The sequence below is a fragment of the Eulemur rufifrons genome, chromosome 15 (genome assembly GCF_041146395.1).
Source record: "Eulemur rufifrons isolate Redbay chromosome 15, OSU_ERuf_1, whole genome shotgun sequence".
In the NCBI taxonomy this organism is placed as follows: Eukaryota; Metazoa; Chordata; class Mammalia; order Primates; family Lemuridae; genus Eulemur; species Eulemur rufifrons.
This window is the reverse complement of record NC_090997.1, coordinates 81,497,857-81,513,187: the sequence shown is the minus strand read 5'-3', so window position 1 is coordinate 81,513,187 and position 15,331 is coordinate 81,497,857. Positions and strand designations below refer to the sequence as shown.

Below are 15,331 nucleotides of genomic sequence, written 5' to 3'. Positions count from 1 at the left end.
TTATAGTCGTGCAGCTAGGAAGTGGTTCAAACCCAGGCATATGAGATACCACCATGACTCTCGTAACTATAGTGAGAAAAGTTCATCATAACCAGATGCAGGACCATCCATAATTCTCTCTACCTTGAAGAAAGGTCTAGAGTTGGGTTTGTGTTACAGTGAAAGACTAAAGTGCTAAAGAGAAAGAATGTGACATAAATGTAAGAATCAACTTTAGCATTACTGGCTAGCATCTCTAGCTTCTATTACTCTGGTTTTTCTGCTGAACTTAGTCACTATTCCATAGCAATCATATCAACGCAAGCTGGCTGAAAGTCCAAGAATCAGAATTGCCAGGCTAGAATAAAACAGGTGCTCTATCTCCCGGTGCCTAAGGGAGAGAATCTTCAAGCCAGCTGTTGCTGGATTGCTCTCTGTCATGCTAGAGGGTAGAGCCTGCCCAGAAAGTGAAACTGAAACAGACAGTTGCCCAGAGGTGATGGCAGAAGCATGAGCCTTGCAAAGGAGAAAGCAGCTGGGAGCCAGAGGACAGGAGGGCTTCACCTTGGCGAGAGCTGTAAGTAGTTATCTTAGCCTGGAAACATATTTTTTCCTTATGTCCTTGTTTTTCAACTTAGAAAAGAACAAGTTGAATTATTGGTGAATTATTGTGGCATCCTCCTATTGTTCAATAAAATAATGCACCACAGCTCAATGCTTTTCTGTTTCTAATCTATCTGTTCATTTTTTTCCTGTGTCTGAGATTTCAGTTTCATTTTTGTATAGTACCCTTTCAAACGCATGTCTCCCCAACGACCTGCATAGATAAACAAGGGATTTTTATCCAGCTCCTTTGGATTTATTTCTGTTATGGCATCCTTAGACCTCATCCTAACTTTACCAAAATCTTTGAATTCAACCAAGAAGATTTTAATTTTTAATATTTATTTATTTATTTATTTGGAGACAGAGTCTCGCTCTGTTGCCCCGGCTAGAGTGCAATGACATCATCATAGCTCACTCACATAAATCACATGAAGGTAGATCATGATCCAAATTATACTTACAGAAATGGAAGAACTTAGTTGTTTTTACAGGTCAACTGCATCAAATATTCAGTTAGCACTTAGCAAATTTCCTTGTGATCTCCTTAAGGTGATCATTTTGAACTGGATTTTTTAAAAGACGTAAGTGTTGAGACATTTGGATGCAGACATTAAAACAGAGCACAGACACATCCATGATGTCTTAGGAATGAGGGAAAGATTCTAGAATCAGGAGTGAAATGTGACACATCGTGCTTTAAGTCACTGTCTTTCTATCCCTCAGATTCCTATCCTGAAATATGAGGGCATTTGGGTTACATGATTTCTAAACTCTAAAGGTGCTCATCTATTATATGCCAATAATGTGCTAACTTACTAATTATATATGTTCTATATATGGTATAATTATATACCAATAATGTATTATATAATCTGTTAAAAATTTATAAACTATCCTTTCACATTTTCTACTAAAGGGCTTGACCATTTTTATTGAAATTATTTTCAGTTTTTCGCTCTATAGAGGTAAGAAAAGTTATTCCTTTAACAGAAACTTCTGTTCGAAGCAGAAAATAAGAGCAGATCTTATTTATATCCCTTAGATCTCATTCTTAAAAAAAGTTTTATCTCAGTATGAGGGAAAGCACAGAATGAATTTTGTTGATTATATTTGTATCTACTCCTCTATGCTGTCTAAAAGCATTTGAATGGTTTTTACCCAGAGGCCCAGATAAAATAAAACAAAGCTTTTACCTGGTAGAATTGAAACTGGAGAAGGGAGAATATGGATGTTCTAGAAGGGCATCAGAGATCACATACTGTATATGGTGGTGTTGTTTGAAAACTCATTTTTGTGGTTATTTGCCTCTAACAAAAATGAACGTTATATCTTATCTTTTTTACAACACTGATTCTCTTTATCACCACTAGTCCTAGGTGCTTCCCCTTCCCTGGCATCTTCCTCCCACACCCATAGAAGACAGAATGAAGAAAGAGAACCGGTGTGTGTAGGGGGGCGGGGAGAGAAAGAGAGAGAAAAAGAGAGAGAGAGAGGGAGGGAGATGAAGGAGGAGGAGGAGAGAAAGGAAGGGAGAAAGAAAGAAAGAAAGAAAGAGGGAGGGAGGGAGGGAGGGAGGGAGGGAGGGAGGAGCGAGCTGGGTCTCTTGAGGCCTGGGGCCTCTGAGCAGAGGTCTCACTTTCTCCTCTGGCCTAACCTCAGGGAGCAGCTCCTGGGGGACTTGTGCTTCAGTCACAGACACATATTCCAGCTTTTAGGCAGCAGCACACTCTTAGTCTTTAATAGCAGGAAGTAAGTCAGAGTGTTGATTTGGGGTGAATTCTCGGGATTATTCCATGCTGCATTCTCCTAGTAGTAAATATTTTAATATTTTTCTCCTCTTCTAAAAATAGACAAGATATAACTACTCAAAGGAACAAAAAAATTACTGCCAATTTTTTAATTTAATAAATGAAATATTTGTTGCCATTTTTCACATGAAAGTTAATTTAGTTACTATTTTCTGTTAATAAGAGGTAGAATTGTACTATATTTGAATTTGGGGTTTTTTTCTTTTGGAAATTTGACATTAAATTTTATCAGTAGTACATGTTATTAAAGTCTGATAGTACTTTCTGATTGTGTTCGTTGACCTGCAACATTTTTCTCCTCAAAATTGGTCAGGCATAACGTATTTATAAGATTATATGAATAAAATAGAAGCCCAGTAGCTGGCAGCCACATGTTACGTAAATGTTCTCCCCTTTGTAAATACTACATGAATGTTATTTTCACTTTCAGAGATCACTACGCCTTGGCCATGATCACTTCCTCTTTTCTAACCTCTTTGGCAGTTTTTGCCCTAATTACTCTGCATGTTGCTGCTCTGGACACTTTTATAGCTGCAGTGTATGAACATGCTGTTGTATTGCCAAGCAACACAGAAATACCTGTTTCTCAAGATGACGCCTTGCATCTCATGAACAAGAATATAGATATTCTGGAGAGAGTAATTAAGCTGGCAGCCAAGCAGGTATTCTTTTATTTCTGCTAATCATAATTTGTAGTAGGGACATGGGGGCTGGTGGAAGATGGAAGTGTTGAATTATCTGTGTTGTACATGGAAAAATAATTTTGATTTTACTTGTTTTGATCAGGGGGCTCGAATCATTGTGACCCCAGAAGATGCACTTTACGGATGGAAATTTACTAGGGAAACTGTTTTCCCTTATCTAGAGGATATCCCAGACCCTCAGGTGAACTGGATTCCATGTCAAAACCCCTACAGGTATTTTAACTATCCTAGCTGTTTGTGCAAAAGTGCTGTAATTCTCTAAAATGTGCATGCTCACCAAAGCAAAATGAGTGACCCTGAATTATCATATACGTGGGATATGTTATGGTTCTATTTATCTCGGCATTTGTTAGATTTTTAAAAATTTTATTTAGATACCATTTAACAATATTTCATGATTGAATATCTTTATTAAATTTGGAGAAATATGTAAACAGGGTATTTATTGCAAGAAAAGCTAAAGGAAGAGGATCTCATGCATACAAGTTGTAACTTAATTTCTGAAGTAGACGGTGGGTTGTGTTAGGAAAATATTCCAAGGTCTCTGTTGAAGGGACTGTATTTCAATTTCATAGAGTCTCTGTGTCCCGGAATCTGCTTCCTAGGCAGAAAGACCTCATCATGTACTTTCATGTAAATCATAAGCCTTTTCCCTAGGCTCGCAAAGCTAATTTTCCTGGGAGGTTATCCAGAAACCTTTTAATATAAAATATCTAATATATAGTGAATATCTAAATGCTACTGTCAATGTGGAGATGTCGACCTGGCAGTTATATATACAATTTTGTCAGGAAAGGACAAGGTTATATCTGGAGATAGGGAATCAGGTGTCAGCATAGAGACAGTTTTTAACACATAATGATTTCACCTATGGAGTGAGTTAGAGAAGAGTACAGGTATGGGCTTGAGTACTAGGAAATTCCAATGTCTGAACTCAGGGGAGATTAGGAGGAAACAGCAAAGAAGTCAGAGAACAACCAATGTGTAGGAGAAAGAGAGGGTGGGCCCACTAAGGGAGGGAGATGTTTCTAGGAGGAGGGTGTAATTAATTGTGTCAACTGCTGCAGGTGAGTCAAGTAAGATAAGATCAGGTGAGATGTGGAGATCACTGTTGGCATGAGTAAGATCTGGGGTGATGGAGAGGAAAGTTAATTGGAGTGCTTCACAAGAGAATTCGAGAGGAGGAACTAGAAACAGCAGGATGGACATCTCTTTTGAGGCATTGTGCTCTAAGAGGGAGCTGAGAGCTAAAGCAATATTTGGAAGGCCATATGGGGTCAAGAGAAGTTTTTATGTTACTTTTTTAAAGATAGGAGTCTTTAAATTAGCATGACATAGAGCATATGTCATACTAATGGAATGTTCCAGTAGAGAGGATACAATTGATGATGCAGGAGAGTGAATAATGAATTGCTAGAGCAATAGATATGGTGTGGAAAATAGTCATCAAATTTATGTATCATTTGTGCATTTTAAAATATGATCATTTTATAAGTAGTTTTCATATTGACTTAAGTCACACTTAAGCTCTTAATGTTGTTACTATCTCTGTATGAAGTGACTAAAATGTTTTTTAAAAATGGAAATGTTTTAATTAAAATTTGGTTTAGATTTGGTGATACACCAGTGCAAGCAAGACTCAGCTGCCTGGCCAAGAACAACTCTATCTATGTCTTGGCCAATATTGGGGATAAGAAGCCATGTAGTTCCCGCAACTCCAGATGCCCTACTAATGGCTACTACCAATACAATACCAACGTGGTGTATGACACAAAAGGGAAACTGGTGGCACGTTACCATAAGGTGAGAGGGGGCGGACGTGTAAAATGGAGGCTGATATGAGAGTGGCTAGTGCAGTATTCGGGAGTTTGAGCTTTATTCCCTATGTAACTTGACATGACTAAAGATTTTTTATGTAAGTGAACAATAAAGAAAATGACATCTTAGAAATAAAACTAATCTGGAAAAATACGTAGACAGAGACCTGTTAGAAAAGTGTTGTAATGGTTCAGCATTGAGATAATTTTTGTGGGTGTGTATGTGTGTGTGTGTATAAAGTAATTTTAATATTGATGCAAAAGATACTAAAGTGACTGTAATCTGGATACCATTCAATATTGACACGGTATAAAGATGTTTCAAAATTATATGCATCAGTTTCACATAAGTTAATTTGCACCAAATACTCTTTTCTATGCCAGTTAATTTAATTACCCTTTTGTAGATTTAAACTCAAACCATAAAAAATTTTTACTTTAAACTCTGAATTGAAAAAAGAGTAGAATAATCTTTAGGTCATAATTTTATACTACACTGAGTGGGGAGAGAGGCTGGCCTTTCACGTGGGTATGTGATATACAGGCAGTGGGACTGTCCTGCCTCCTCCTTGACCGTAGTCAAATCTGTTACTGACTTTGTGGGGGGTGGGGGCGGTTTATGAGTCATCTCTTCAATAAATAAGCCTTTACTAGTTTTACTCTATGCACTTGTTACAGTACCACCTCTACTCTGAGCCTCAGTTTGATGTCCCTGAAAAGCCGGAGTTGGTGACTTTCAACACCACCTTTGGAAGGTTTGGCATTTTCACATGCTTTGACATATTCTTCCGTGATCCTGCCATTACTCTGGTGAAAGACTTCCACGTGGATACCGTACTGTTTCCCACAGCCTGGATGAATGTTTTGCCCCTTCTGACAGCTATTGAATTCCATTCGGCTTGGGCAATGGGCATGAGAGTTAATCTTCTTGTGGCCAACACACATCATGTCAGCCTAAATATGACAGGTAATTCATGACCAGCTTAGGTTTCATCTTATATTTCTAAGTGCAGAGAAACTAATGTCTCAGATATGCTCTGTATTAAATTTTTACTTCTTTGTTGGAACTCCTCATTGTGTTTGCCATGTTTTTTCCAGAAAAAAAAAGAAAAGAAAAGAAAAGCTAGCGCTTGATTATAAGCCATGGTTTTACCAAGACCTTTATGTGTATTATTTCATTTAATTCTTATGACAATTCTGTGAGATGGGTAGTATCATCCCAGTTTTATAGATGAGTAAACCAAGACACAGACAGTGCAAGTCACTTGCCAAATGCTACCCAGCTAGTAAAGGGCAAAGCAGGGAACTGAACAGAGATGTACTCTAAACTGGCAAAGGCAGAGTGTATTATTTACATGCTGCTGTATAACAAATTACTATAAAAGTTAAAAGTGAAGGTGGCTTAAAACAACAAATGTTTATTATCTCACAGTTTCTGTTGGTCAGAAATTTGGAAGTGGCTTAGCTGGGTGATCCTGGCTCAGCCTATCTCTTCTGACTGTGTCAGCTGTTGGCTGGTCTAGCAGTCATCTGAAGGCTTGACTGGGGCTCACGGATCTGCTTCCAGACTGGCTCACTCACTTACCCACCATCACTTCTACCACATTCTGTTCATTAGAAGTGAGTCACTAAGTCTAGCCCACACTTAAGGGAGAGGGAATTACATCCACCCATTGGAGAGAGCAGTGTTGACGAATTTTTGGATATATTTGAAAACCACCACAGTTGGGAATAGGAGATAATTTTGCATTACCTTTCCCCACCTTTCAGGGACTTCTGAATACAAAGATTTTTATAGTTGGTTTAATTTTCCTTCACACTAATAATTAATGCTATTATACTCAAAGTTTATTTGAAGTGAGGCCATTGAATGTCTGTTTTAATCTCTTCCAACAGAGAATAAGAGAAGTAGTTAGGTGTTCCATGCCACTAGAAGCATTCGTGTTCTCTCATTGTGACTAATATTGTGACAGGATCACATGCCCAATTTTGATGGGGAAAATTGACACTATTGGTATTTTTTGTGTTGTTGTCTTCCATTCACAGGGAGTGGTATCTATGCACCAAACTCTCCCAAAGTGTACCATTATGACATGAAAACACAGTTGGGAAGGATCCTCCTTTCGGAGGTGGATTCGCATCCCCGAGCCTCTCCTGCCTACCCGATGGCAGTGAATTGGAGAGCCTACGCCACCGCCATCAGACCATTCCGAGTACAGAAAAACACTTTCGGAGGATTTATTTCCCAGGATGAGTTCAACTTCACAGAACTTTTTGAAAATGCAGGAAATCTTACAGTCTGTCAAAAAGAGCTCTGCTGTCATTTAAGCTACAGAATGTTAGAAAAAGAGGAGAATGAAGTTTATGTTCTAGGAGCATTTACAGGATTACACGGCCGAAGGAGAAGAGAGTACTGGCAGGTAATCTCAGCTCAAGTGAGAGAGGGTCTTATGTGCCAGTAAATTCCAAGTTAACTTTTCATATTTGTTCTAGAAAACCAAGTGCTTTTTCTTGGTATGACTCCATGCCTTGACAATATTACACACATACACGAACACTCACACAGAGGGACTCATCAAATATTTGCAAAGGGGAATTAGGTATACTCTGATTGTTTGCTTTGAGCACATTTAAAAAAATTATTAATCCAATCATGATTACTTTTTATTTGAAACAATTAGCCTATTGTGGTGAATTCGAGAAGTCTTCCTTAACTAGGTTTGCCAACACATCTGAATATAAAGTCTTATTTTCACTTTTTTGTTTCCTTTTTTCTTGTTATCCCCTAAGTTCAAGGTCTAGATTATTTTCACTTTTTAAAACCAACAATGAACAGGAATACCACTTTTATCTTTGTCTTCTAATTAGATGTCCTAGTCTTTTTATTCCCTTCAAATGACAAATTTTAAAGATGGAAACTTTTTATAGAATGTTGTCTATGAATTTGTATTTTCTTTTTATATTCCATGTCCCTGTCTTCTTCTAAAGAAAAGGACATGGAAAAGATAGGCAAGGTGCAGGAGTGGTCAAAATTTTAATCATCCTTTCAGCTTCAGTAATACCATTGCCCAAAGACCTCGCCTTCCTTGGGCTCAATGCCATCATCTGACATACCAAACTAATGGTTGAAGTCTAATTCTAAACTGTCTTTTAATTCACTTGTTGTCCAGGAAATGGGCTGGTTCTCAAATCACTTGCCATTTCCAATAATGCAGGCAATTATAAGAAACATGATCCAAATCCCTTTTTGGAGAAAGAAAATTTTGCCTTGCTGTGGTTAAAAACTAAGTCAACAGTTCCAGTCCAATTAAGTTAGATGTAAGGCATTGTATTTTATCTGCTTCTGTTCCACATAGGTATGCACGATGCTGAAGTGCAAAACTACTAATTTGACAACTTGTGGGCGGCCAGTAGAAATTGCTTCTACAAGATTTGAAATGTTCTCCCTCAGTGGTACATTTGGAACAGAGTATGTTTTTCCTGAAGTGCTACTTAGTGAAATTCATCTGTCACCTGGAAAATTTGAGGTAAAAGGATGTTAAGAGTATTTTCATTTTATATGTTCTCTGAAGCGAAGTAAAACAGGCTATTGTAACTGCATGAGTTAACTTTTGCTGTCTAACAAACCTCCCCCAAAATTGATGGCTTTAAGTAATAGCCATCTATTTAGCCCTGATTTTGTGGGGTGGCAATTTGAACTGAGTGTAGGTAGGCTGTGTTTCTGGTCTGAGATGGATTCAGTTGATGTTACCTGGACTCATTGCATCTGCCATTAGTTAGTGGGTTGACAGGGGCTGACTGGTGTGTGATAGGTTTGTCTTGGACAGCTGGGATGATTGGGGTCATCTCTCCCTGGGCTCATTCACATGTTAGTTGAATGAGTGCAAGAGCATCAAGAGGAAAAGCCACAATGGGAAAGTTCTTTGCAAGTCTCTGCGTGCACCCTATTTGTGAACATCTCATCAACCACAGTGTCGCGGCCCGATTACAGAATAGGGGATGGACACATAAACATAAAGAAACAAACAGACACACAAAAAATACACACAGAGACACGAAGACGGTTCAAGGCTGCAGCACTGTAATGTACCAGTCGTTTTATTTTTATACTCTCAGCCCGCAGCTACTTTCTGGTGCGTGACTTTCTTTGATGCCTTGATGTAACCTGTTCCATTCGTTAAGAGTGCTTGCTCAAGGGAGGTGAATGTTTGCATCTCAGCCTCCTGGTCTCATCACTGTGTGCAGACAATGAGACGCCTTGGCTTGTTTGCAAGACCACAGGCCCTTGGCTATCAGTCACAGGGAACAGGTTATATGATCAGCAGGCCGTGTGCGGACTTATAGATCATCAACAGGCCGTGTGCAGGACCTATTGATCTCTGGCCTCAAGAAACACGTCCAGTTTCGCTGACCCTGGGCAAAAACCAATTTCCTGCCCAGGGGTGGCCCCTACACACAGCAAGTCACACGAGCAATGTATATTCAAGCAGTAGAGAAATAAATGGCTCAGACCTCTCAGTGGGAAGAGCTATAAAATCACATTGCAAAAGGGCATGTGTAAAGGCAGGGAAAATTTTGTGGCCATTTTTGCATCTTATAGCAACTATAATTCTAAAGTAAAGACACTTCATTGGAATACCACTATAACTAACAAAGCTAGAACTATGAGTGCAAGATACCACTCATTGAAAAATGTTTGTTTATAGATTTTTAATTTCTTTTGTCACATTTGAAGACAAATAGAAAATCAGATATTTATTTCACAAATTATAGTTGTTGTAACCAATTAATTTCCAAATTAAGCTGGTCTCAAATTAGAATTATGACTCTGAAGGTTTGTATCTGCTAGTACATGACACATGCACACACACACATGTACACATACATACCATACTCCACCGGTTTGGATATTAATGTCTTCTCTGAATTGTGACAAACAGTTGCAGGGTTTCAGTAACTAGGATGAAATCATTGCATAGTCTATAAAAGGAAAACAGGATCTAAGTTAATTTATGTAAAGCATCGAGCAAGGAAGTCTTTAAAATTGCAGACTGCTCATGGTCATATATCTGCATCTGCCTGTGTAATTACATTGGGATATGTCACATTTATGAAAATATTTAATTCTGTGATACCAACAATTTAACATAAAGTACAGTCTTAAGGCTGTGAAATCCAGAAAACAGGAATCATTGGCTGCCAGAGAACCTGGTGAGGTAGAATCTCATGAGCAAATTGAGGCTGGAATAAAAACTTAACTGCCAACTGCAGAAAATCATGATCAGATCTGAAGTGAGGAGTCTTGGGCTAAAATCCAGTAGTTAAAAGGTAACTGGACTGGAATAAATAAGCATAGGTGAATTTAAAATATCTGAAGTCACTTCAAGGAAGTGAGAGAGGGAAAAACAGGGTCACATAGGTGAACTTAGGAAGGCATAGGGCCATATTGGCACATTATATCTTGCAAGTCCAGACACGTAAACTGAGCACACAATCTAATATTTTGAGTGCTACTGGGACACTTTTTCTATGTCATGTACTCAAAGAAATCTATCCCTTGGAGGAATTGTCTCAGAGTAAGACTGAGCATTTACCAACAAACAAACAAAAAACAAACCACCTCATCCATGGGAGAAAGACGAAAAAATGTTAGAGTTTTCCAGACAAGTTAAAGATCTAGAGCCAGAAATACCCTTTCACTATCACTCTGAACCATATCAGTATTTGAAGAAGTTGAATGGTGATAATGGGAAAGCAATAAATTATTCCATAGCTACCTCCTTTCTTTGTTTTAAAATTTTCATCCTAAATGGTTTCAGGCAGTTGGAAACAGTTGTAAATGTTTTGTTTAAGTACTTAACTGTATAGTATCTGTAAGTTCTCAACTCTTAACAACTCTCCAGACTTGTCATGCTGTCTCCCATCTCTGGCTTCTTACTCTTGGATGAAGGAAGGCGGGAAGGGAGGGACAGCGCCTAACCTCTAAACAAGGCACTTAGCCTATGTACCATTTAAATCTTGTCTTGCCTACTCTAGCTCTTTTTCAGAAAGAGGAAATGAGATACAGATGGCAGCTGACAGCCAGGGTCTTTGGTGTAGCAATTCCTTGGAGCAAGCACCATAGTGAGCGTGCTGCAGATTTTCATTTTACAAGTGTAGATACTCTAAATATGACTGTCCTGCAAGTTCATCAAGTTCTAAGCGATAGGTAGTAACCAAACTCACAAGATGGATAAAAGAGAGCACCAGCTTATTATTTTTAAAACTAGACTCACTTAGCTGGAGAGCAATGAACTGTCATCTCAAGAAGGCTCCCCATTGGTAAATCCTCTCAGGAGTCCAAATTATAGGTCAGAAGTTTGTTTCGTGAGCACAGAATTAAAACAAAAGGATTTGGGCATTTCTAGAAAAGATTTCTAGGAAGCCGTGGTAGCCTGAGGCAATGTGTTTTTCCTCTTAGGGCTGGTGGTCTAAAGAGCACCCAGGAGGAGGGTGACTACTTTCCTCAAAAAGAGCCAAATAAACAGCGACCAATTCTTGATTTTTTGAGTGCTTCCTTCTGTAGAAACCTTGTAGAGCTTGCCCCTTCTGTCAACATAGATGACAAGGTTTTCACAAGTCATAGTCACAGTGTCTTCTTGAGTATTTCTCTAGTTCCATTCACTGATGGACACTCCTTCAGCAAATATTTACACATTATCTTAGAGGATCACTGCTGCAGAGATTTCAACACACTATCTATCCTTCCTTCCCCAATTTTACGAGAAAAGGGTGGAGTGTTACTGACTATGCCCGCAACTGTGCAAACATCATGCATTAGCACTTTTGCATCTCTGGTGTTATTGTTGACACACTGGAAGAGCCTGGTCTCCACAACTAACTAGTTGTGTAACCTTTGGAAAGTCCCTTAACCTCTGAATTCCATACTTATAGGGCAGTATACCTTTCTCACTGATTTGGGGAAGGCACTTTGTTAACAGTGAAGCACAATAATTATCTTCTAGGCTATTTAGTTATTTTTTTCTTCCAGTTCCCTAAAATACCTGTTTTCCCAGTTTCCAATTTCTTCCCTATCCACACTGTCCTTCCCACAACTGATGGGTTCATTTTCCTTTATTCTTGTCCTATCTATTGTCCATCTGTTCATCTTTCTTTCTATTCTTAGTCAATTACTTTATACACATTTCTCCTTCACAGAGAACCCTCTGCAGCTTTAGGATAGATCTAGTCTTTCTTGGCTTTCACAGTCTGATCCCCACCTTGCTCTGACCATATGGCTTCTTCTCTTCTTCACTAATCTCCAGCTCTAAGCCAGCTGTAAATTGTTAACAACTTGTTTTCTGAGGCATAAAAGAAAAAGCATTGATTTGTGCCATTTGCCAATTTCCATGGTGTAAATATTCCCCCCATGATCAAGAAAGGCTGTGTTTGACAACCAGCTGTCAGAGAGTTCTGGAAAGTTAACAATCTGTTCTCATGAGCCTGTACCACTGGCTCTGGCACACCCCTGGTTCCAACCAAAGCAGAGTGAGAGAGCACGTTGCCTAGACTCGTCACATACACTCTGTCTCGAATGAGCCTTTGCTGCTTCAATTTCCACTTCCCACAGTGTCTTCTGCCATACGGTTCCCGGAAGAAATTCTTAATTGCTCCTTTTCATGGCAGGTTGGGCCTCACTCTGAGAAGCAGACCAGTATAGCTTTTCCTTCTCAGACCTCCTGAGCACGTATCCGCTTCCCTCTCTCATATACTAATAAACTGATTTCTCTCTTTATGTTTAGAACAGGCTTATTTTCACCATTAGCTTTTAAATTTCTTGAGAGAAACGTGTGATGTATACCTCTCTGGTTCCTGATTATCTTGCACATAATTGGATGCAATGAGTCGTTGCTGTTACTGATTTTGACTTTTCATGAATAGTTATGTTCGATTGTTGGAACTCAAATCTTGTGCTCTTTTGAATTGCTCTAGTCTTCATTACGTAGAAAACAGCTGTCCGCTGGCTGTCCTGCTGCTTCTTCCCTCCCCAAGCAGGAATGACTTGATCATCCATTATATCTAGAATGGTTACAAAATCATTAGTCTGCTTGTAACGTGTATTTTAATAAAGCCGACTGTACTTTTCTTACCTTTTCCTTAGGTGCTAAAAGACGGGCGTTTGGTAAACAAGAATGGAACATCCGGGCCTATCCTAACAGTGGCACTGTTTGGGAGGTGGTATGCAAAGGACTCTGTTTACAACTCATCTGGGACCAGCAATTCAGCAGTAACTTACCTGCTGATATCCACATTATTAATGAGTGTGGCCTTGTAGGCCATGTCTTTATCACATGCATGTTTTGCATGCATGTATTTTACTAAATGTGTTTATCAGGCTTCCAAGTTTTCCAAGGAACTTTGAAGGGCTATCTTAATAGTACAGACCAATGATTCCTAAATGCTTTTTTTGTCCTCATAAAGGATTACTTTTAAGTATTATGGTAATTTTGTCCCATTTTTGGCAATGCTGAAATGCTGCTGTGCAGGACAATGGAAAGAGCATGGGTGTTTGGGTTGGATAAACGAGGATCAGACCTCAGCTCCAGCCTTATTTGCTGTGAGATCTTGTGTGTGCATGTGTGTGAGAGAGTGTGCAGTGTGAAGAGTTTCAGAGTCACTAAACACAGCTGTGCCCTGGAAGAGAAGAGTAATGATGGGAATTGACAAGTTTATGACTGAATTTGCTTTAAAATTAAGGACATTTTGAACTCCCCTAGTTTTCTGTGCTAATGATGGGTGGGGTAAAATTTGATTTCCAATTGGAAGACAATGTTGAAGTTTATCTTAACAGTGAAAGTTGTTTGGAGATGTGGTAGAAGAAATGACAGTTATTCTAAGTTCATCTAGGAGATCTAATCCAGGGCCTTCATAGCCCCAACTGTCCCACCTGAAGGCTGTGGTATAATTTAACAGGCACAAATTCCATAACATAAAGACTATGATGTTTAATGGTAACACTATTTTCAACACTGGGCAGTCTACTTTTTTCAAAATACATACATCCCATCTAGTTGAAGTATAGCAGTATATCTGTTACTGAATAATTCATATGTTCTTAAAATTAAAGAAATAACTTCTAGTTTTCAAATTTTTTCTAATTTTATATCTCCCTAATTATTTTTTAGGTCCAATATTTTTACATTAAAAATTACAGTTGAGGCGTTTATGTTTTGTTTTTATATATTGTCATAAATCTACTTACAGATTCAATTTTAATATTCTACTAAAATGCACTAGAAAATTAAGACCACTTTTATAATCTAGTGTTTATTATTAAGAGGAGATATATAGAGGTTAAGCTATGTTTTGTGTTTAATTTTGAGAAGAGCTTATATGTTCCCTGTGTTCAACACTGGGGCATCAAAGATGGTAATTTTAAAGCTGTAGTGAATGCATATCTATGTGCATAGTCCACAACTACCAAATCAAAATTGTGCATTCATTTGTCTTTTCATAAAATATGGAACATTTCAGATTTGCCAGGTTTTTCTTGAGGCGGTTAGATGTTGTGCAATGGTTTTGCTGTGTGTGTGTCATGGCTCTTGGGCAACAATGCTACCCTTCCAAAAGTTTAAATGTTGACTGAAAGTCAGCAGCTGACCTTAAATCAATTGGTTTGAGTAAGATGTAAGTACAAAGCTCCTCACAGATCCTAATGACAGTTCTTCCTCTGATTCAAACTTGGAGCTGTCAGCTGTGATTCATTAACAAACAAAAAACAAAAACAAAAAGCACAAAATCCCCAGGAAAATGGGGAGTACTTATACTCAATTGTAAAATTGCTTGCACCACAACCTTTTAACCCATCTTTCCACGGTGGTTTCACATACACATGTTATTACGTCAAACAACCCAAGCATAGTTACACTTGGCCTTAGCTTAGGAAGCAGCTCTTTAGTTTCTAAAGAGTCTAATGTCAGAGTCTAGTTTCTCTGATTACTGTCTTTTGTCTCACTTTAAATTTCATGTTAGTTCCTGAATCCCCTGCAGTTCTGGAGGTAGTGAACAAGGCTCTGGGTTTCTGGTATTTAGCTTTTTTCCTGAAATTCTCTTTTATAACTTACCTGTTACAACCCCTTGCACCCTCAGCGTCTGCCTTCTCCAGGGCTCACTCTCCATCCACCGTTCACTCATTCAGGAGCATTTATTGAGTGCCTACTGTGTCCTGAGCACTAGGCACTAGGACAGTGGTCTGTGCATTCTCTTTGCTCTCTGAGCCACTCTGTGACATTGCCCCTGTATGATCTAGTCCCGTAATTTTTGTGACATACAGCCTACTCTGCAATGACCACTGCCCCTACTTTCTACTTTTTTATCTGGTGTCAGCTCATTCCTCTATACAGATGATTTCCACTGGCATTTTTTTCTGCTTTGACCG

The 15,331-nt window shown here is 38.7% G+C and overlaps 1 protein-coding gene across 2 annotated transcripts; it reads left to right on the top strand.

Annotated features, from left to right (window-relative positions):
• The first annotated feature begins 483 nt into the window (after positions 1–483).
• Positions 484–13,664, top strand: LOC138395330 (pantetheine hydrolase VNN2). 2 transcript variants are annotated; one of them, XM_069488069.1, is made up of 8 exons: positions 484–556; positions 2,967–3,055; positions 3,180–3,310; positions 4,708–4,900; positions 5,593–5,881; positions 6,961–7,334; positions 8,271–8,441; positions 13,055–13,664. In XM_069488069.1, exons 2-8 carry the CDS (start codon positions 3,002–3,004, stop codon positions 13,226–13,228), a joined length of 1,386 nt encoding a protein of 461 aa, XP_069344170.1. In that variant the 5' UTR covers positions 484–556; positions 2,967–3,001; the 3' UTR covers positions 13,229–13,664. The 2 variants fall into 2 exon arrangements, with proteins under 2 accessions (XP_069344170.1, XP_069344169.1); XM_069488068.1 differs by having other exon boundaries at positions 543–556; positions 2,824–3,055; positions 13,055–13,311.
• Positions 13,665–15,331: the final 1,667 nt, after the last annotated feature.

Bases quoted from the DNA above. Each gene is read 5' to 3' on its own strand.
- LOC138395330 (XM_069488068.1), top strand. From the start codon at position 2,843: ATGATCACTTCCTCTTTTCTAACCTCTTTGGCAGTTTTTGCCCTAATT. The intron at 3,311-4,707 runs GTATTTTAACTA...AATTTGGTTTAG, and splicing joins CCATGTCAAAACCCCTACAG to ATTTGGTGATACACCAGTGC. The intron at 8,442-13,054 runs GTAAAAGGATGT...CCTTTTCCTTAG, and splicing joins TGTCACCTGGAAAATTTGAG to GTGCTAAAAGACGGGCGTTT.